Source organism: Orcinus orca, chromosome 2 (genome assembly GCF_937001465.1).
Source record: "Orcinus orca chromosome 2, mOrcOrc1.1, whole genome shotgun sequence".
NCBI lineage: Eukaryota > Metazoa > Chordata > Mammalia > Artiodactyla > Delphinidae > Orcinus > Orcinus orca.
In genome coordinates, this window is record NC_064560.1 from 53,480,283 (window position 1) to 53,503,108 (window position 22,826).

The window sequence follows — 22,826 nt, forward strand, 5'->3', positions numbered from 1 at the left end:
CAGCAAATCGTGATGAAACTTCAACTCTTAGGGATAAATTGGGGACACAGCGCTGAATAACGTACAATCCATTTCCCAGAGGCATTTACAATTCAGTGTGGTCGTAGGGTGCCACCTCAGCTGCCTGGTGGGGGCTGTGTGAGCCCGTGTGTTGATCGGGGAGGATGCCGAGGCTGGAAGGGGAGCTGAGGCGACGCGTGTACGGCACACGCAGCACCATTGCCCATGAACCATGGTACCCGCGTGGTAACTGTGCTGCCGAGGGTCACGTCACTTCTCCCCACGCGACTTTCCTCTCCGACGTGGATGGGGGGGCGGGGGGCGGTGGACATGGGAGGTGGACAGGGCTGCGAAGCAGGACGTGGAAAAGTGGTGACAATGCCGCAGGTGCCGAGCGTGGTGCTTCCCCAATGGCGTCCGTCCACCAGGATCCTGGGAAACAACGCCTGCCCCGCTGCCACGCAGAGGGCGAGGTCTGGCCTCCCCCAATCCCCCCTGAAAGCTGAGGCCACATCCCTCCTGCTCCCACAGGCTCGGCACAATTTTCACTGCAACTCGTGGAAAAGTAGAAAACTGAGGTCCGGGCCCAGCCGGGTGCTGCCTCACCTGACACCATGCAGTCCTGTAAGCCTGACTGTCAGCGTTGGTGACACTCCGTGGTGACACTCGGAGCCTGCAGGGCCTGGGGTCCCAGCAAAGAGTAACGTGGATTCTCCCCTCAGCAGGAGCTGACAGAGTTAGTGTCTGACAAGGCATTCTTGGAACTCTCCGACTTTTCAGGTCTTCTCAGAGCCCAAAACGGAGACACTTTCAGTTGAAGAAGCAACAATTCCAACCTCCACCCACTCCTGTGTTTAAGTGTCAGCCCCACCCGACCAGACTCAGCCCAGCATGCCCACCCCCAGCACCGCTGCCCCAAACAGTTCCTCTCTAGCACAGGGCCTGACTCCGAAAACACAAAAGCACGTCCTCAGGCAAATTAAACACATCCACGTGCCACATCTTATTACCAAACCATGTGGAATGCAAATAAGAGTGTTAAAAATGAGCCTCGCAGTGATGGGGGTGACTCGCGTTGTATCCTGGGCACCGGCCGCTGGGAAGCTGCGTAACACCGGGTGCGTCTCCTCCAACACACGCGCACAGAGCCCGCAATAACTCAAGGTATTTTATCACTGTATGTCCTCAGGCCAGGCATCAGATGGGAAAAACACTCTTGAAACAAAATTAAATAGTTTTAGATCTAATTTTACCAGGCTGAACTGGGTTGCAAATTGATTTTCGTGGAATCTAATAGAGAACACACACGTTGCCTCTTATAGAAAATCCACCTACCACGCCACTTTCTACTCCACTGCTTGATAGAAGTAATAAGAAACTAATATTTCACAAGGCAGTGTGTCTCGTTCTGTAAACGGCCTCTGGCTCTGAAGGAGCCGGGAGCGGCCTGTTGGGGAGCCCAGCGCAGCGGCCGCTCCGTCCGGCACCCGGAGTGCCCAGCCAGCCTGTGCTCACCGGCCTCACCTCGTCCTCGTCTGGCACACACTAGCTTTTCTGTTCATTTTCTTCTCTTCCTCTTCCTCACACCTGCCTCCAAACACAGGCAGCGTTGGGCTGTGACACAGAATGGGCATCGTCATATCATTGGACGACCTCTGCCCCCTCCTGGAGGGCTCCCTGACCCCTGCTCCCTGGTCAGGCCCCTGCCTAGTTCTCTCTCTGTTAAAGCATCCCTTATAGTCCTGGTCACAGGACACAGGGACTCTTCTCTGCTTGGTCACTTCCCCAGTTTCCTCAACAGCAACTGTTAAGACTGGAGCATCTCCAAAACGATATCACAAAACCCCTGAGCGGGTGAATACTGACATTTATTGACAAGGCAGTCTTAGGGCTCGATTATCCACACCGCACCACCATGACTCCTGCAGGCTGCCTGCAGCCCCTCCTGATGCCTGAGAATTCGTTAGCAACTTAACCAGGAGGCTGAGAGGCGGGGTCCCGAGCCACAGACGTGGACGACCCTGCCAACCAACAAGAGTTCACTCAGAAAGGAGGGAAAGGCTGCACTGTGGTGAAATCCAGGAGCAAAGGAAAAGGACCCTGTTGACCAAAATTCTGTTCAGTCCCATCTGACTAGTGCCCACGCATCCCATGAAATGGTCCTGTCTGCAGATCGCAGGATCTTATCATGAAAACAGAAGGGAATCCTCCCCCGCATGAAGTCCACATTCTAGTCGGGAGAGGTGGGAAGTCAAGCAAGTGTGACACATAGTGTTGAAGATGCTGATAAAGGCTGTGCAGAAAATACAGCAGGAAGAGGGAGTTCTAGGCTGTTCTAGGCTATTCTGGAACATTCTAGATCCTGGGGTGTAGTAAGTGCTCCATCAATCTTCGCTGAATAAACAGGTGATGGAATCAACGACCAGCTGTTTCCTCCCTGGGTTCAAGTAGCCAGACTGACGGGGGACAGTACTTGATGTGAAGGACATAGAGGCACAGGGGCAGGCGTGGTCGGGGGCCGGGAGGGAGGGGTCTTCTCAGCACTCTGTAGGACTGATGTCTGTCGATACGTGTGACCCCATTACGTGGGGTAATGGGGAACATCATGGATCATTACACACGTCAGAACGGTGGAGGGCTGCTGGGGTCAGCTCCGGAAGGGTGATTAGCAGCCCTCACTTGTCCTGAGACGGTCTGCATGAAGAGACCAGTCCATTAGGGAGCTTCAAATTAATAAACATCATTTCATACATTAGCCAAGAGGTCCATTCTAAAGAGAAATAATTAAACTTGCAAATTCAGATACTAGCAGTTTGACCTGCTCTCTAAACAATTACTTATGTGATCAGTTGTTCTATTTTTGGTTATTGAAGTATCTAATTCTTGTAAGAGATAAGAAATTAGCCACATTCAAACTGCCCTGAAGAAGAAAACAGTGTTGACAACCAGTCTAAACAAAGCCCGCGGAGGACAGGGCGACCTGCAGGGAGGTTCTGTCATGTCTTGTTTCTAGTTTCCAAATGAGCTCAACTCAGTACTTAAGTAATTAAAGTAATATTAGAAAATAAAAGAAAAATAATCCTGGATCCGGTGGCCTTTGGGAATGTAAGAGGCGACAGCATCCGCTCAAGGCCTAGAAAGCTGCAGAGAATGATGGTGTCCTGTGACGCGCTGGATGGTGTTAAGGGGCAGAGAAACCTTTTTATAAAATGGAAATAGAAGGAAAGCTATAAAATAGAGGGACTTGTGGTTAGCATGTCTCCAAAGAGAGGAGGGCGGGGAGGCCAGAGGATGCCAGCAGAGGAAGCACCAGACGTGTGAAGAGCCAGCAACATGGAAGGAGGACTTTGGGGATGTGAATCGCAGAGCCTGTGCAGGACTCGCCCCTCGCGCAGAGGGTTGTACCTGTCACCGTATCTGCAGGTCACTGACAACAGTTCTCGGAGGACTTGCATGGGTCTTTAGGGTCAAATTCTCACCTCCTGAGAATTTCCTGCTTCAAGCTGGTTCTTTACCTCAATTCCTGACCCGAATCACAGGACCATCCCTCGAGGCCTCACGGGTCCTCAGAGCTGCTGAGCAGTGGAGGCTCCCGATTTCAGCCCCAAACTCCCTGCAGTTCAACCTCCCACTGGAGCCCTTGGTCACCTGCTCTCTCTGACCAGGTGACCAGGAGCACCCTCCGCCCCTACCAGGGACCCCTCTGTGGACGCACGACTCACTGTGTCACAGACGAACACAGGAAACCGCAAGACAACAGGTTTTTCCTCTCGCCTTGGACGTTGGAGCTGACATCAACACCACCCTCCGCCAACCGTGAGCGCCAGCAGCCCTGGAACCAGAGGAGACCGTCCCAGACCGTCCCAGAGGGGGCTTCCCACGGCAGACACCTGTGTGAGTGACATGAAGCGAGAACACATCTGTTTTCCTAATTGGAGAAACACATTTCAATCTGGGCAAAAACTTTGCCCAGAAAAGTCTACAAGACAGGTGCTACCAACCAGGGTGCTGCAGGCCAGGCACTCGGCACCTGGACAGACAAGGGACGTTTGCTGAAGGAGTGGCTGGTGGGCCTCGACCACACTGGCCAGAAGGAGGATCAGGAAGATGTCCTGGAAGCAACTCCGGCTTTCCCGTCAGGTCTCGGAGCCTGGAAAGGTCTTGGACAGCGTCGCGCAGAGCTCAGCTTCCCACCTCCCTGGCCATCCGCCACCCGTCCCCAGGTTGGCCTCTCCCCGCGTGATGGAGAAGGTGGTGCACAGCGTGTCTGGCCGCAGGGACGTCGGGTCTGACACCGCGCACTGTCCAGCAGGACCACTGTCCTCAGTGTGAGGGGCAGAACCCAAAGTAGCCCTTGCACCCTGAGGTTCGTGGGGGACCCGAAAGGAATCTAGAGAGATGTCTACACTGGCGTGTGCACCACTCCCTATAGAGCATCAGAGGAGAGCGCAGGGCTTCCCAAAGGCCCTGAGCGCCCTGGCAAAGTGTGAACACACACCTTTAGATGCAGATTTTCTGCTGTTTAAATGCACTTTCTGGCAGAGCCCCGTCCCGTCAGTCACATGTCAGCCATCCGTGTCTTTGCCTGCTGTTCACGTAGAATGATCTGGTGCGAGCTGGTTTGTTTTAGGCTCCCACCCCCGCTTCCCAAAATAATCCAGGTGTAGCTGGGATGTCTGCGTGGTCCTCAAGGCTGCTCGCAGCACCGGGACCGTGGCCTGGGCAGAGTCCTCCGGGAGGTGGCCCACGCTGGCCTGGGGAGGTCTTAGCCCATGACTTTGAGGGGTAGCTTCCCAGGAGGAGCACAATATGCCCGAGAAATTAAACCACGAGGAAATGGTGGATTCCATAAGAGACCTCTTATTGCTCCAACAACTCCTTGAGAGCCATGCTTCTAATTCCCGTGCACTGGAGGTCCTATTTTATAAGCATATTTATTAGCCGTCCTCCCCGCGGCAGGAGCTACTGCAGCTCTCACTTAGGGGATCCCTTCCTATGAAATTTGGGGGCTTTGAAGAGGAATTCAGGCGTTGGATATCCCTGACTTCCTTTGAGTCTGTCATGGATGAAAAAGTCTCCTCCTCTTCAACCCCCATCCCAGCCCTGCACGAAGGGTCTCCCGGGTAAGCCCAGAGACCCCAGCCTCACACCCAGGCCAGGGTGTCGGCTGCAGAGTCCTCACCGGCTCATTTGGAAGTTTCAGCCCCTTGGAGCATAAACATGGACGGTTATTGTGCTTTTTTCTGCTTTTCTTCTTTTAACCTCCTCTGTCCCCTCCTCCTCTTTGTCCCTCAGTGAGTCTCAAGCAGGCCCGTCACTTTCTAGTGATTTCCAACCTGTGAAACTCAGCCCAGATGGAAGTTGACCATCTCATAACCGAGTCTGAGCCCATCCAGGGAGATGGAAGGCGAAACATCTCTGTTTAATTGGCCAAAGTCGAGGTGTGTCCACCGGATATTTTAACTGGCCCCCGTGTCCCCTCAGCAACACTTTCCAGATGTCGGGTCTCCCGGGGGCAAGTGCGGGGTGATGCTGGGGACCAGGTCTGGGCCTCAGACCCATCTTGGATGAGAGTTTTCTCTCCCCCTCCTTCTTCTTCCCTCCCTCCCTTTCTCTCTCTCCCTCTCCCCCACTCTCCCCTCTCCCACCATCCCTCCCACTCACCCCTCACAATCCAGAAGGTTTATGTTTGCTGCCCTCCAGCCCCCTGGGGCCCCCTGTTCAGAATCAAGACTCCAGGCCCATGGTGGTGAGGATGCATCCAGACAGAGCTGCAAAGGTAGCCCCTCTGCCAGCCTGGCCTTCCCCTCCCCTGACTTGGGTCATCCCAGACTCACCTTTCAGTGGAAGTACGCTTGGCTCTGGAGCCAGACCTGTGCGCAGTAAGGGGTGGGCGGTATTATTAGCTATCAGGTCACCTCTTGCAAGGTGCCCGCCCCCCCACCGACCTCCCGGGTGCCCCTGGACAGGCCAAGTCCCTCAGCACCGTTCCTTCCTAGCATTAGAGTGTGAAATTATTGGTTAGGGGTACAACTAATTTGCATTCGATAAAGATTTGTTGAGTGAATATATTAGTGTGCTCGGGCTGCCATGACAAAGGACCACAGACACAGGTTTAAACAACAGACATTTATTTCTCATAGTTCTGGAGGCTGGCAGTCTGAGATCCAGGTGTGGGCAGGGCTGGTTCCTCTGAGGCCTCTCCCCTGGGTGTGGACGCCGCCTTCTCTCCGTGTCCTCACGTGGTGGTCCCTCCACGAGTGTCTGGGTCCTCACCTCTTCTTTGAAGTCACATGGGATTATGATCTACCCTGAAGACATCATTTAATCTTAATCACCTCTTTAAAGACCCCATCTCCAAATGCAGTCACATTCTGAGGTCCTGGGGGTCAGGACTTAACGTGAATTTTGGGGGAGGACACAGTTCAGCCCATACAAAGAACGAGGAACAGACACAGGCTGGATGCCTGTTTCAAGACCAAAAGCGTGAGTTTTATGCACCTGGAAGTTTCCAGAAGAGCCTCACTCCTTGTGAGAAGCAGACCCTCTTGTGTTACAGAACTCGGTGCAGACCCAGATTCTTTCTTCGCCTGAATCCCCTTGTTCATAGATGGCAGCTTGAAAATGGCCTCTTAAAATACACATTCCTGAAAATCTGCGAGAAAATATCTTTGCCTTTCTTCCAAAACATTATTCCTTTCTCCTACCTGCATGGAGGTTAATTATTTTCTTACTTCCCGAGGTCACCCACCTGTTCAGGCTGATTTGCGTTTGTGTTTGGATAGAAGCGGCATCCGTTCAAGACATACCTGTGTTGGGGGAGAAGATACAGTCAGGGAGGAAAGTGGGTCAAGTGTGAGGGGGGCCATCTGTCAGAGTGCGTTTTGGCAAAAGGAAAACATAAGAAGGGAACGTGTAAAGGAGGCTGTGGTTTGTAGCCCAAAGGTACTGACCGCGCTCGGCGGCTTCCAACTGTCACCTTCTTTCTGTTTCGCAGCTGAGCTGGGCTGGACGGGGCAGCGCCTGGCTCACAGACGCAGAGGACACAAGCACAAAAGCTCACTCCAAACGGTTGAAATAGGGCAGAACCCAAGTGTGTGATTGATCTAATTTTTAAAAAATAACCTATGAACTATTTAGTGCTTTGCAGTAGAAGATCAAATCCTTAGGTATTTTAGCAATTATGGTTTTTATTAAAATTTCCAGCAAACATGTTATTTCCCATGGACGGATTTTCCAGGTAACTGACATGGGCTCGTGCCGCAAGACATTTTTTAAATTTTCATCTTACTTGGTAAAAACTGTTTCATAAATTGTTGATAAACACAACAGTCTGTGAAAGCAAACACGGCTTTCACAAAAGCAGGCTCCAAAACGTCGACATTTTCCGGCTCCTCGTGGGTAAACTGAGTCTCCGCAGCTGTGGGGCGTGTGGCGGGGCCTGATGCTTGCAACCTTCCGTGGCCCGCATCACGCTCACGTGGGTTCTTGCTCCCTCTGTTTCCATATGTACGGCTGTCTGGACGTGAGTCTGAGGATCGCTCCAAAGAGCCTTATCTTTGAGAGTCTTCTTAAAGCCTTTTAAATACATTGGAGCTTCCAAATCTATAAAGTAAGCAAAAAAGAAAAAAGAAAAAGATAAACCCACGTTCCGATAAGGGGCCCTGACTGCACCTACAGTTTACCTTTAGTCCCAGCCGTTCAAGGGTGTGTGTTGATATCTCTCTATGGTTTTAGTTTGCATTTCCTTAATGTGTACCACTGTTGAGTGCTTGGAGATGTGTTTATTGGCTATGTGAATATTTTCCTTTGTCAAGTTTCTGTTCAAGTATTTTGCCCATATTTTTAATTTGAATTTGTTGTCCTTTCTTAATACGTTATAAGAGTTCTTCTTTTATTCTGGATAAAAATCAGTTGTCCTGATTGTAAATATATTATCCCAATCTGTGGCTTGCTTTTAGTTTGCTTAACAGTGTATTTCATTGAGCTGAAGTTTTTAATTTTGATGAAAATTATATTTTCTTTTATGATTGGTGCTTTCTATGTCTAAGAAATCTGCCAACACGGAGACCATGAAAGTAATCTCCTATATTTTCTTCTAGGAGTTTCATAGTATTAGATTTTATGATCCATTTAGTGAACATTTTCATTATGATACAAGATAGAGCTCAGAATTCACTTTTTTCCAAGATGGTGTACAGGTTTTCAGCACTGTTTGTTAAAAAGACTTTCTTTCACCTCTGTGTATGACTTTGAGATCTTTGTTGAAAATCGGTTGATCACACAGGTGTGATTCCATTTCTGAACCCTCCATATTGTTCCATTTTTCTATCTTTATGTCATTACCAAATTGTGTTTGTTCTTCATTATCAATATTGTCAACCAATGGGATCTCATCTGTTTCCAGGAAACGGCTTCTGCCCCTGAAAATGCTTCTCCATGTGCTCCAGAAATATCTGAAATCACATCAACTTGGGCCAGAGCCACTTATTTTGCAGTGAGCAATGAGGTTTATAACACAAATGCCCTGGATCATTCCAAGTAATTCATTAAAGACACCGTTAATATGATGGATGGTGACCAGAACTTCCCTAGAAACAACCCCTGATTGGAGGCCACCCCAGGTGCCCTCCTCACAGGGGCCAGTCCAGGTCAGTGCACCTCACTCAGGCCAACATCCAGCTGGTTCACAGGGCCCCTGGGCCCGAGCTGAGAGCCACAGACACAGCTGTGTGGCAGGGAGCACCCAGCCCTTCCAGCCGCTTTCCCTGGAGGAAGACCCTCTCCTTCTTCTGACTCTCCAGTGAGAGGCTGGGAGTCCTGTTAACCAGCTGCTTTCAGCGGACCCAAACCAGAGCTGCGAGAAAGAAAAGCAGGGCCTCTATTTTCCATCAGTAAGTAACCGGCATGAAACCAGGTTTTCAAAGGTGACCGTGAGGAACACAAAGACCAGAACCAGTTGGCTACTGGGGCTCTGCTCACCTGAAGCCAGTAGAAGTAGATACGAAACTGACAGGCACATGTCAAGAAAACAACTACCGAAAAAGTCATCGACAGCAAATAATTTCTGTTAGAATTTTTCTAAATAGAAAATGTAATTCCTCACCCTTTTTCCTAATGACCTTGTAAAGGCTCGGTCTGGGGGACCCTGGCGGTCCAGTGGTTAGGACTCTGCACTTTCGCTGCCAAGGGTGCAGGTTTGATCCCTGGTCGGGGAACGAAGATCCCGCAAGCCGTGCGCTACGGCCAAAAATTTATAAATAAATAAATAAAGACTCGGTCTGGTCCTTTCTTAAGAACAATTGTTTCTCAGTCAGAGGGTATGTACCTTCAGGGTTAAACATTTCTCTTTCATGAAGTATCGTGGCAGGAGATGGTAGCTGGAGCTTCAGGTGGGCTGACTCAGCAGCTTTGGTGCTTCCTGCCTGGTTTGTCTGCTGGGTTTAAGCCGGCCCGTGAAATCCAAAATCCACCGAGGAGTGGATGGGGCAAGAAGGGATAGGGTTCACAGAAAAACCACAGGATGTCCAGTCAAATTTGAATTCTTTTTTATTTTTTAAATTATAGTAAAACATGCATAACATAAAATGTACCATCTTCACCTTTTTAAGCATGTAGTTCAGTGACATCAAGTACATTTGTATTGTTGTGTAACCATCACCACATCTGTGTCCAGAGCTTTCTTATTTCCTCAAACTGAAACTCTGTCTTCACTAGACAGCTCTCCCCCTCTCCACCCCACAGCCCCTGGGAACCACCATCCTCCTTTCTGTGTCTATAATTTCTACTTCTCTAGGGACCGCATCTACATGGGTCATACAGCATTTGTCTTTTTGTGCCGGCTTATTGAGTTTAGTATAATGTCTTCAAGGTTCATCCGTGTTGTAGCCTGTGTCAGAATTCCCTTCTGGGAATTTTTAAGGACAAATAATATTCCCTTGTGTGTACAGACCACATTCTTTATCCATCCATCCATCCTTCCATCCGTGGACACTTGGGTTGCTTCCACATTTGGCTATTAAGAATCATGCTACTGTGAATGTGGGTGTACAAATAACTCTTTGAGTCTCTACTTTCAGTTCTTTTTGGGTCTATACCCAGAGCAGAGTTGCGGGTTTCACAGTGATTGAACCATTTTACATTCCCACCAACAGTGCACAAGGGTTCCAATTTCCCCACATTCTCACCAACACTTGTTACTTTCTAGGGTTTTTTTTGATAGCAGCCATCCTAATGTGTGTGAGATGGTGTCTCACTATAGTTTTGATTTGCATTTCCCTAATGATGAATGACGTTGAATATCTTTTCATGTGCTAATGGCCATTTGTATATCTTCTTTGTAGAAATGCTTATTCAAGTCCTTTGCCTTAAATTTGAATTTCAGATGAACAATGAATAATTTTTTTAGTGTATGTATGTCCCACATGATATTAGAGATGTATATTCACAAAAAAGTATCTGTTGTGTATTCAAAACTCAATCTTAACCAGGTGTCTTGAATTTTTATTTGACAAATCTGGCCACCCTAGAAATCGAGAACTCTGATGGATGGAAAACAATATTTAAGTATTTCACAGTTTGGCTAAGGTGAGCTCTGAATTGTTTTAGTGTGTTTTTGTGGGTGTCTGGCTGGTAGCCCTGCTTTATTAGAAGATTGTAATTTCATTTTGAGATGCTCGAGACTAAATCATTTGAGCTTCACACTCTTTCTGGGACATTATTGGGCTCCCTTAATGAAATTATAACTCAAGCAAGAGATTTCATTCTCGTGTAGTAAATTAGCTCGGCCATGAGGGTTTGGGGAACTGGGCCTTCCCTGGGCTTATTCTTCGTGTTCGGCAGAGTGAAGAGGTAGCAGGACTTCTGTATTTGAGTTATTTATTGTTCTCCGAGTGAACATTGTATTGTTGCTCGTCCCTAATGGAAACAACAGCTGTTAACAGGCTCCTGAATGAATTTCAATGTGAACTCCCGTGGCCTCTGGAAAGCTCAGCTAAAGAGAAAACAGGCTCAGAATTGAAAGAAAAAGAGTAAGTTTCAGGCCTGAGTCTGGACACCTGGAGGCTGACTGCATAATAAGCGGCCAGTTGACGTTTCCAGGAGAGATCACACTTAGATGAGCCCCAAACCGGAGCTCCTTTCCTACGACAGAAGCAGACAAAGGCAGCATGGTGCACGGAGCATGTTAAAGTGTCCCTGACGAGGGACCCTGGACAACCCGGCCAAGGGCAGGGCAAGGGCAACCCCATGGCGACCCTGTGACACACTGGATGAGCAACAGGGATTCTGCCTTCTGCGGTTTTCTAAACATAGTCAAGGTTCACATGGAAAGTCACAAAGCTGCGGCCTCGAGGGGACAGAGCCGTGAGGGGCAGGGGTCTGAGCACAGCGGCTCTGGGGGTGTCGGGGCTGAGTTCTCCTGTGGACTCACTTCTGGTTGGGGTTAAGGTTAGGGTTAGGGGTTAGGGATTAGGGTTGGGTTAGGGGTTTGGGTTAGGGGTTAGGGTTAGGGTTGGGTTAGGGGTTTGGGTTAGGGTTAGGGTTGGGTTAGGGGTTTGGGTTAGGGTTAGGGGTTAGGGGTTAGGGTTAGGGTTGGGTTAGGGGTTTGGGTTAGGGTTAGGGTTAGGGGTTAGGGTTAGGGTGGGGTTAGGGTTAGGGTTAGGGGTTAGGGGTTAGGGTTAGGGTTAGGGGTTAGGGGTTAGGGTTAGAGTTAGGGCTCTGATATAAGGAGCTTTCCTCTGGTCCCTTCAGTAGTCATTCTTTCATTTCTCCCAGTTGGGCTTCAACCCACCTGTCCTTCGTCTCTGTTCAGAGGGAAATAGCTGAGCCCTTTGGTCCCAAGTGCCACCCCCTCTTGGGTCCGAGTTCCCCTCTGTGCTGTGCTCAGGAGGTCTGCAGCCGGGACCACCCCTGGGGCTGCAGGCAGGGGGTCCCTGGGCTCCTCTCCCACTTCAGTTACCACCCCCACTTCAGGGGAACCTCTAGGGCCCCTGACCGTTCCCTCCTGTTCAGTCTACTTTTGCTCAAACAAACAGTAACTATATTTTACAGGTTCCATAAGTCCTTTTTTTTTCATGCCCTCAAGCTCACAAACAGGTTCTCCACTACTGGGGAGAAATAGTCTTGGCTCTGTTTGCAGGACTCTCGTTTCATTGAGGCATTTCTTCACTGGCCTTAGCTCCTCTCTGCGAAACGTCCTTTGTCTGCAGGCCCTGCCCACCCAGCTCCCTGCAGGCTCAGGCTAGGGGGCTGCCCTGCAGATGGTGACTTCGTTTTGAGGGACATGGAGATGCCAAAAATAAGAAAAGAAGAAAGATGGAAATCATAAAGTTTAAAATTGAATGGAGAGGGGAATTTGATAAAATGCTGTCAGAAATTCAATAAAAGACTGAACCAGAATGAAGTGGCTAAAACCAAAAATGACCTTTCAACCTCCCATGTCCAAACCCTCAGTAATAAGAACATATGAAAGCACTGAGTTTTTCTGGAACTCGATGTCAAAAGTGCATTTCCTGTCCTTCTTTTCTTTCCAGACAAAGTGAGCACGCTGTCCGCCTTCATCGCTTCCTTCAAGCACGTGAGCCCCGGGGCCGCACACACGGAGGATGAGGACAACCTCAGTAAGCAGAGCCCCTCCCCCGAGAGCCAGGGTCCCAGCCCCACGTGCAGAGGGGGGACCCCAAAGGCTGAGACCCTTGGGGTGGTGGGGGGCACCACCTGGGCTTCCCAGAGCAGGAGGACCTGCTCCCACCCCCCTGGGATCCCTTCCCCGCCTGGAATCCCGTTCCCCCCTCCCCAGGATCCCATCCCCCCCCAGGATCCCATCCCCACCTGGAATCCCATCCCCCCCACACCGAGATCTTATCCCCTCTGGAATCCCATCCCCTCCTGGGATCCCATTCCCCCTGGAATCCTGTCCCTACCCGGGATCCTTTCCCCACCTGGAATCCCAATCCCCCCGTGGAATCTCATCCCCCCCCCATGGAATCCCATCCCCTCCTGGGATCCCATCCTCCCTGGAATCCCGTTCCCCACCCCCAGGATCCCATCCCCACCTGGATGGTAGGAAATATTAGTAGTGACTGTGTGATTGAGAACTCTAGGTTCTGGAGTTCTCAAGAAAAAAATCTAGTTCTCTGGGACCATCCCTTCTCTCTTTCCTTTATTTTTTCCCCTCCAAACCAAAAAGGGGAAAAAAAGAAAAGAAAAATGAACACAGCCTGTTTGAACAGTTTGTACAATTATTTAACAAGGAAAGAGCTGGACGGGTGCCTGCAGTCGAAACAATGTTTTGGCTCATGAAACCGGAGAGACAACAAAGCCGTGTGGGGTGGGGACTGAAAAGCCGGTTGGGGATGGATCTGCTGGGAGTGTGGAGGAGACCCCAGAGCAGAAAGAGCATGTGTGCCGGTGAGGGAAAGTCCAGGCGTGTCTGTCGGGTGGTGCACCCCCTCTTGCTTGTAGAAGGAAAACATGGGGGATGAAACAGTCCAAATGACAGGAACACCGCTTGCATTTCAGAATTACCTGACAGGTGGTTACCTTTGCAGCTGGAGTCAGGCCTGTGCTTGTGGGGAGCGAGAGACTAGCTGCCGGTCACTGGGTTTTGGTGGGGCCAGGAAGCCACGGCAGGAGGGACTGGCCCTGGAACGTTGTCCACTCAGCCTCAGATTTTAAGAAACACGACAAGCTCTCATGAATATCCCCTTCCCACAAAACACAGTCACCAACAAGATGGGAAGCTGAGGCTGTTACCCTGACTGTTCCACAAAAGCAGAGTCACAGAACTGAGCAACCTCAGTGACCCTGTGGTTTGAGCCCTTGTTTCCTAGATGGAGGCGAGTGTGGAGGGTGTGGACAGGGTGCCCGTGGGTCAGAGCACGGCCTCCCCACTGCCCACAGGCCCGACCTCGCAGGTCCCATGAAGCTCCAACGGCTGGTTCTGTTCTCTCCTGACCAAAATTCGAAAGTTTCTAGGACTCCGTTAACTTAGTTAACTTACCGGTAATTACTTCAGTAACGTGGAACACACATGCACACCTTGTCTTACCTCCCTTCCATTTACTGTGCTTCACGGATGCTTCTTACAAATTGAAGGTCTGGGGCCACCCCACATCAAGCAAGTCTATCGGCACATAGTTTTGTCAGAAGTAATGCCACTGCACACTTAATAGACTGCAGTCGAGTGTAAACATAACGTTTATGCACTGGGAAACCGGAAATCCATGTCATTCGCTTTATTGCAGTGGCCTGGAACTGAACCCACCATATCTCTGAGGTGTGCCGCATGTACACACACACACACACACACACACACACACACACACACACACACATTTACTTATACATATAAAAATACACACGTGCCCCCAAGCTGACCTGGACGTGTGGACAAAGCTATTTGATAAGCACGTGGAATAGATGCCTTGAGAAAGAAGATCTTACTCTGTTTCATCCCCTTTCCTGCTCGAGCTGCTGGGACCCTGGCTGAGTCTAGTCTCCCCGTAGGAGCCCTCTCTCCCCATCCAAGGGCAGGGGAGCCTGACGGCTGCAACACCGAGCTCCAGCTCCACAGCCTTGGGCAGTGAATCCATCCCTCGGGGCATCAGTGCCCGTGTGAGGGGCAGGGAGGGTGGCCTGGTGATAGAGTTGAGGATGGAAAGTAGGAGGATGATGCACGAGGCTGTTTTAGGCAAAGACCTGGAGAAACAGGAAACGTGGATCAGGTTGGCTGACGCTAGTAATTAAGGCACTTCCCCTAACTCAGCTCGCAGCTGAGAGGTAGACACTTAGAGATGAGAATGATTTTTAATTGTTTATTACATGTTAAAGTGCCTTTGAAATGCTTGGAAAACCTTATTTTCTATGAGCGGATTAGTCATCCCCCTTTGTAATATGTGCTGTTATTGAAGACCCTGTTTTCATACATTGTTCAAAGGTAAACCTCCACATTAATGCACTTGTCGTAATACCTCTCACAAGCGTTGCCAGTGCAGTGCTATTAACGTGCGTCCAGACGCCGCGGACGTCGGGGAAGGGGTGTGTGTGTGGTGTGTGCGTGTGTGGTGTATATACACATCAGGGAGGAAGGGAGGTGACAGAAGCCAGGGTGATTCCTCCTGGAAGTCTCCTGTTTTATCTTCAGACCCTGAGGGTGGGCGCCTGTGTTTGGTTGAAGTGAAGGCCCTGCCCCTCCCTGTGAGGCCTCACCTCTCAGGACCACTGGGTTCACCCCCTGCAGCCTCACGTCCTCGGTCCGCATTCATCTCTGCGTGGCGCTGGAGCCTGAGACCCGGTGTGAAGGGTGGAGCTAGGTCGGGGTTGGGCCGTCAGAGGCTCAGCCTGCAAGAGGATGGTGCCTGTGAGTCCATGCGCGGACCAGCCATCCTCAGGGTGGGTTTCGGCTGAGTCTACGGGAAGATGCAGGTTTTTCATTCTTCTTGTCCAGGAGGGCAACTCTGAATGCGAGCTTCCTTGAACGCGGAAAAGGAGCCAGTCACTGCCCCAGCCCATAGCCCATCCCCTCCGTGCCCACCATGACTCAAGGGCGTGATTGACTGGGTCACGTGAGGAGAGGCTGAGAAGCCCACTCCCTGTCAGGCCCACAGAACAGCACTGGGGCCTGGAGGAAGGGAGGGAGACCCGCCTGCCCCACTGGCCTGGTCCTTCCAGGACGCGTGGGGCCCATCTGGGAGAGAGGCGTCTCCTGTCTGCTGCCGAGCCTGACCCAGGAGCTGTCAGGGTCAGGTCTGCACCCGACCACAATGCCAGGACCAGGTGTCCCGAAGCCCGCGTGGCCGCAGCTCCCACAGCCATCCCCTGAGCACCACCTTGGACCCTCCTTCCTGCGCCAATGGAGACTCCAGGCCCTGGGCTCGATCCCACCGGCCAGGCCCATCCAATCTGGACGTGGCGGACCCGATGGCCGGTTCTCTGTATCTCCTACCTACAGACGTGGTACCGGGAAGTCTGGCAGCGTGATGACCAGACAGATGCTGGCCCTGAGGGGGCGTCGAGGAAGGAGACGCAGCTGGTGACACACAGACACCTGCACTCACCCGGGGCCTGGCCACCTGGAGGCGACAGCCGAGGACTGGCCCCTGCGCGGCCCGTCCATGTCCAAGCAATGGCAGCGGGAAGCCCACCTTGACTTGGAAGAATGTCCCTCACCTGGAAAGTGAAAGCCCAGCCACTGCGAGACCAAGATAAAAGTCTTCTCTTTCCCCACAAAATGCGCTTCTTGTACGCGTTGGACCTTTGACTGTAGCACTGCCTGTGCTGACGCTTTCTGTCGAGCAGGGTGGGTGCTCCCCACCCGGGGATCAGGAGAGGGTCAGTGTGACAGAAGCAGAGGGAAATAATGCCGTTTCACCTTTTCCTCCCGTGCCTCTGACTCAGACGCTCCCCTCTGTGCCTGGTGGTCTTCACTTTGCCAGCGATGGTTCTATTACTGCCGCGGGTGGTGTTTAGCTCATGTCGTTTGAGGTTATTTGCCTCTTTTTTTCCTGATTTCCGCAACAGAAGGACACATGTGACTGTCTGGAAATCTGAGGCTGCCCACACGGACCTTCGACACGTGTGGTCATGGATGTCTTGTCGGGTTCGGCGAGGGCAGGAGAGTTCCCAGGGTCAAGGCCGCAACCACCCGCGGGGACACGCGACACGTGGCCTCCGAGGCTGCCTTGAGGGAAGGCACTTGGCGTCCAAGTCAGACGTTTTCTGGGGGGACTGTGGTGTGAGCCCCAGGTGGGGCACAGTGGGCCCCAGACCCCTCACACCCCCTGCTCCTCCCCCTGCACAGCTGAGGGCCCCGCCCTGTGCTTGTACAGAGAGACAGATGGACAGAGACAGACAGAAATAGAGGGGCCGGGGTGGGGCGGAGGGGGGCAGGTGAGCCATTAAGGGGACTTCAATCCACTGCTGACTTTTAATATGTGCTTCCCCAGGCCGACACTTCACACACGATGGGGGGTAGGTTTCCTGCAGAGCTACTCCCGGCTCTGACGTGTATGAGTCTCTGAGCTATGACTGGCGAAAATAACAGTTATTTGGGGACTGAATTCCAGAGTGGGTTTAAAGGACCCACTAATTCTTATACCCTCGTATGAACTGTCCACTGGAACTGCCTCCAGTGTACCACACACACATTCTTAGAATCAGATTGCTTTTATCACACAGTAAACATTCTCTGACCAACTCCTGCACCCAGAACCCTGGGAACACCCCAGCAGCTGGGCCGCCACTCTTCCCTAGGACTTAAAAAGGCGACGGCAGCTGTTCCCTCTTCAGTGGTCACGATCAGTCACTGTAACGCAAAGCACTCGATCTGGAGCCTGCGACGTTCACAGATGGCGCTGAAAGTTTTTGTTCATTGTCTCCACTGATCCTGGAAAAGTCCCGTGTGGCCGGTTGTTCGTGCACCGCTCAGCCGCCAACACCCGGAGTCCTGCCCACACTTTTCCCTCCCGCCTCTAGAGATGGACCACCTGGTGCAAACGCCTTCTGGAGTCGGCGGGGCCTCCGCAGGTGACAGGACAAAACCCACCCCTGGAGAGCTGGGGAAAAGCGTCCCCTGCAAGAACGGGCTCCCGATGATGTGGGATCAGCGTGACCTTTGCCCACGTGTGCATGAGAAGGGCCATCTGTCGTGCTGGCTGCCGTGGGAGGCTAGGTGTCCACTTCCCTTTTGCATGTCCTGTGCAGACACCAGATCGGCCCAGGGTGCCCCCGGCGTACCCAGATAAAGGGTTAAGGTCGGCCACCTGCCCCAGGGGGGCCCAGGGAGCAGCCAGGCCAGGAGGGCAGGCGGAGACTAGGCCCTGCCCTGTCCCCACCTCAGGGTGAGCCCGGCATTCGGCCACGGGCTGAGGAGCAGAGCCCTGGGCTGGGGAGATGCGTGGGTCCTGCAATGCCCAGACCTGAGCAAGCAGGTGGGGGGCAGCTTCCCCAGTCTTCCGGGAGCGAAACTTCTCAGCCTCTAGACTGTCCACCTCTGGGTTATTCTCTCTGACGCCGGGTGTGTGAAACCTATCAACTCAATGGAGGAGAAAATGAGAATCATTTCCTGGGTCGGGGAGGGGGCTGCCGAAGAAGGAAACGTGAACTTGTGGGATCAGAGCTACAGTTCTGTAAGAGGATCGCATGGACCTGGCAGGGACCTGGCGAAGGGGCTGGCAAACCTCAGACGCACCAGACCAGCAAGGGGGTCCCCCCGTCGCCACCCCTCCTCGGCCCGAGACTGCCTCACGACAGCCCGTGTGTCTCCACCCGTTCTTTCGGGGGGTCCTGGAAGCCCAACTCATGAAATAAGCAGGGAAGTTGGGCCTTGACAAGATGCAGCTTAGAAGTGTCTGCCTCCCTTTTTCCCGCTCTTTTCAAAAGTGCAGTTGACTCTCCTCAGTGTCAGGGGTTTTGCTAAGTCCTTTACGGGTGTCCTCTAGCTCAACCTCATAATAAGCCCTAAGGCACGTGCTACCAAAACCCACATTTATCCTCTTAAGAAAATGGGGTTCAGGCAGGTGGAGGGACTGCCCAAGGTCATACACACCAAGGTCGGGGGAGACTGTGACCTCTCACCTGCTTGATCCCAGAGCCGTGGAGTGACCACCGCCCACCCTGCAGCTTCCCTGACCTCATGCAAACTCAGGAGGCCAGTTAAATGGAGCATCTGGGCCATGTTGGGGGAGCAGAGCCCCTAATCTGCTCATTTGCAAAAACCAGCATGTGATATCACCCCCAGAGAGCATATCAGGATGGAGCCCAGAAGTCTGCACTCCCATCAACTTTCATTAATTACTGATCATCGAGGAAGGGGTCTTCACCCGCGCTTGGATCTCCGTGGCTCACTTTAAGGATGACAGTCCTAGGATGTCGAAGAGAAGAGTGCGGAAGCAGTTTCAGTGCAAGTGGAGGGGAACCTGGGTCTGCCGGGCTGTTCCTCCTAGATAAACCTTCTCCTCAGAAGGCTCAGAGGGCATCTGACATGCCAGCCACTTTAGTCACACTCACAGCCACGCTCAAGCCCCACGTCGTGGGAAATCAGTGAGAAATTAGAGAGCTCCCGGTGAGTTTCTGGGCAATCTGCTGTGGGCTTCTTGGATTGGGTTATTTTTTTTTCCATCTTTACCTTTGGTTTGGGAAACTGCATGGTTATTCCCATCTACCACTCCTTGGCCCGAAATACCCCAAATGGCAGAACTCCTTGCTGTGTGTGCACCCAATGTGCACAATGACCAAAAAAAGAGGCTGAGACTCAGTGTTGATGCTTGGAAGGTAATTATTTCTACTGAAATAGACTGTAAACAAATGTTGCCCACCTCTAACTTATAAAACGCTCAGGTTCACCCCTTTGAACAAAACGACGTCTGCAAACCAACTGTTGTACAGAAGCAAACTGCTGGAGGAATGCCGATAGCCCACCTCGCAACTCAGAGCAGCTGAGGTTGCAGCAAACAGAGCTCTGAAGTCGGAGCCTGACGCTTTCTGTGGGGCACACCTGCTGGGGACGACGTGGTTGAGGAGGGCTGGCCCCGAGCTGGAGCCAGGACGCCTCTCTAGGGCGCCGGTCTTCAGCCTGCGCTGCGTGCCTGTGAGATGGTCCTTCTCTCGTGGTGACCACCCAGCAGCTGCACCGTCGGGACCAGGTCACTGACCCAGCGCGTCTTCTTGCTCCGGCTCTCGGGCTGGGGTGAGGGAGACACGCTCAAAGTCTGCCTACGCGCTGTGGGCTGGCAGTAAAACCCCCTCGGGTTTCCACTTGCTGAATGAGTTCCTACGGAGAAATCTGCAGGCAGCAAGGTCCTGCGTGGCCCCAAGCCTGGCCGCTTCCTCCCGCGTCCGTCCACGCTGTCAGCAGAGTTCCCCTCGGCATCCTCCTCTCCCCAGCTCCGAGTCTGTGAAACGGACAAGAAAGTGACCGAGTTGCCGTAAAATCGCCTTCCCAGCCACAGCAGACATGCCTGGATGCAGTCACACCTCCCCCATTAACCGACAGTGTGTCCCTGGACAGCTGTTTCACCGCGTGGGGCCTCAGTTTCCTCTCCTAGAAAACAGGGCCATAACCCACCCCGGAGTGCATTTTAGGAGTGAAGGGCCAGAGTGAAGGTGTGAGTGAGGTCAGGGAAGGGTAACCCACCGCCCAGCCCTGTCATCCTCAGAGCCTCTCGGGAAACCCAAGGGTCGGGCGTTCCAGAAGCACGTTGACCAGGGCAGCGGGACGCACGTCTGTGGCCATGTGGGGACCCATGGCTGAGGTTCCCCAAATGGAACAGCTGTGTCGGAGGAGGGTGGTGCAAGAGGGCCAGACCAGAAAACTAAATTGTCATTACCCGCCTTCCTCACATACAGTTAGCAAATGATGACTTTGCTAAATTTGCTTCATACTTTTTTGTGCAAAAGACAGAAAACCTCACAGATACAAACGAAGCCACCCTCTGAGCCTGTGTTCCTCCCTGTGTCCCAAGGGAGTTGGGACGTGTCTGAGCTTTACCACCTGTGTGGAGGCACGAATGCTGTGTAACCTCTGTGTTCTTATAACTTATTAACCATAGCCTCTGTGTATGATTTTGCAAGTTGCTTTTATCACCTAACATTATATTTTAGAGCTTCATCTGCGTAGAGGCATCTAGATCTAGTTCACTAAGCCTAAGTGCCACCCAGCGTCCAGGGTGTGGGCACACGATTCCCTCGCGTTCCACCCCGAGCGCAAGGCCTCCCTGACCTCCGCGTCGTCCAAACCCGATGGAGAGAGAGGCCACGTGTTCCCTTGATTTAGGGGGTCTGGGGGCCTGTGCAGGGACCCGGCGGCACTCGGAGAGCAGCTGGGAATGGCCCTGAGTGGGAACACACTCCCCGCCTGCATCCACCCCACTCGGTCCACTCCGGGCACCTCACGGGGCGGGGTCCCCTTCTCTGGGCCCTAACCCCCACCTGCAGGGGTGTGGTCAGTTCTGCGGGCCTGTGATCCAAGGTGCTGCCCATGTGGTCTCCCCATGGCCTCCAGAGGGTGCCAGGCCGGCTGGTGTCCGGAGGCCGAGTGTTGCAGGGGGTCACCTGCAACGACGCCCTCGGTCGGGCCACAGCCACGGGTCACGCTGTCTGTTCTCACCTCCAGGTACCAGCAGCGCCGACGTGAAGGAAAACCGCAACGTGAGCAACCTGGAGGCCAGGCTGCCACCCTCCGGGGACAGGGCCCGAGGGGGCGCACCCGGCCTGAAGAGGAAGCGGCCACTGGAGGAGGGCAACGGCGGCCACCTGTGCCAGCTGCGGCTCCTCTGGAGGAGGCTCTCGTGGTCCGTGGCACCCAAGAACGCGCTGGTGCAGCTGCACGAGCTGCGGCCGGGCCTGCAGTTCCGCACGGTGTCGCAGACCGGCCCGGTGCACGCGCCCGTCTTTGCCGTGGCCGTGGACGTGAACGGGCTCACCTTCGAGGGTACCGGGCCCACCAAGAAGAAGGCCAAGATGCGGGCGGCCGAGCTGGCCCTCCGGTCCTTCGTGCAGCTCCCCAACGCCTGCCAGGCCCACCCGGCCCCAGGCGGCACAGCCCCGGACTTCACCTCCGACCAGGCCGACTTCCCCGACTCCCTGTTCCAGCGGTTCGAGCCCACGGCCCCCAGCGAGGGCTTCCCGGGCCGCCGCCCTGCCGCCCCCGACCGCCTGTCCACGGCCTGCCGGCGGGGCCGGCTACTGGGCCGCCCGCTGGACCTGGACCTGGACCTGGGGGGCCCCGCGGCTCCAGGCGCGAGGAACCCAGTGGTGCTGCTGAACGAGCTGCGCTCGGGGCTGCGCTACGTGTGCCTCTCGGAGCCCGAGAAGAGGCGCGCCCAGAGCTTCGTCATGGCCGTGAGCGTGGACGGGAGGACGTTCGAAGGCTCGGGACGCAGCAAGAAGCTGGCCAAGGGCCAGGCGGCCCAGGCCGCCCTGCAGGCCCTCTTCGACATCCGGCTGCCCGGCCACGTCCCCAGCAGGAGTAAAAGTCACCTCCTGCCTCAGGTGAGAGCTCTCCGGTAGCTGCCAGCGGGCGGCGTCCTCGGGGTGCGGGGGTGCCCGGGAGCGGGGACGGGGCAGCAGGAGGACCCCCTGCTCTCTCCCAGACAAGCCAGGCGCTGCCTCTCCCGCTGCGGCGTCGGAGCCGTGTGCCGACTCTGGGGAGAGAGAGCCTGGAAGCGTGTGAATGGAAAAACTGTTGGTCCTGACTTAGCAGAGGGAAGGGAGAGCTGGGCAGCTGGTCACCTTGGTGATGGTGACACTGGCTGTGCAGGGGGCAGTGGGGGCAGCAGGGGTTTGGGGCAGCAGGGTTCCTGACCCCAGAGAGGACTGAGGGACAGGAAGGCCCCTCAGTGACTATCTGCGGCTAGGCCGAGGGAGCCTGCGGCGGGAACGCGAGTTCGGTGCTGGTTTGGGCTGCGTTTCTGGCTCCGGAGGCTGGCGGACGCTGCCTGAGCCGCGGGCCAGGCGGAGGGAGGAGCTCCGGGCTGGGCCTTGCCTCATGCCGCCTCCAGGCCTCGTCACACCAGAGGACACGCGTGCTTCTCACAGAGCTCACCTCCCTCACTCAGGAAGTATTTCGTGCACCGTCCTTGTGTCGGGAAGTGTTCTTGTACCACTTTGCAAGCTCTTCCTTCCTATTCTTGTAACTGCTTATTTATGCAAATTATCTTTTTTCTTACCATTTTGAGAACTACTTGTGGGCATCTCTAATGTATTAGTTACAGGAAGTTATTCTCTTTCACTTTTGGCATCAGTGAAGGAGAGAAAGGTTTTACAGTTAAAGGCCTTTAGCCCAGCTCAGGATCCAGAGTCAGAACTCAGCACCTGTAAGTCACTGC

General features: G+C 53.3%; 1 protein-coding gene across 1 annotated transcript in view; it reads left to right on the forward strand.

The window, feature by feature from the left end:
- The window catches only part of ADARB2 (adenosine deaminase RNA specific B2 (inactive)), a 364,795-nt gene that overhangs the window by 243,246 nt on the left and 98,723 nt on the right, over window positions 1–22,826 (forward strand). The window contains exons 2-3 of the mRNA XM_004278379.3: window positions 12,534–12,620; window positions 21,113–21,990. Of these exons, the coding sequence (XP_004278427.1) occupies window positions 12,534–12,620; window positions 21,113–21,990 (965 nt within the window). The remainder of the gene's footprint in view (window positions 1–12,533; window positions 12,621–21,112; window positions 21,991–22,826) is intronic.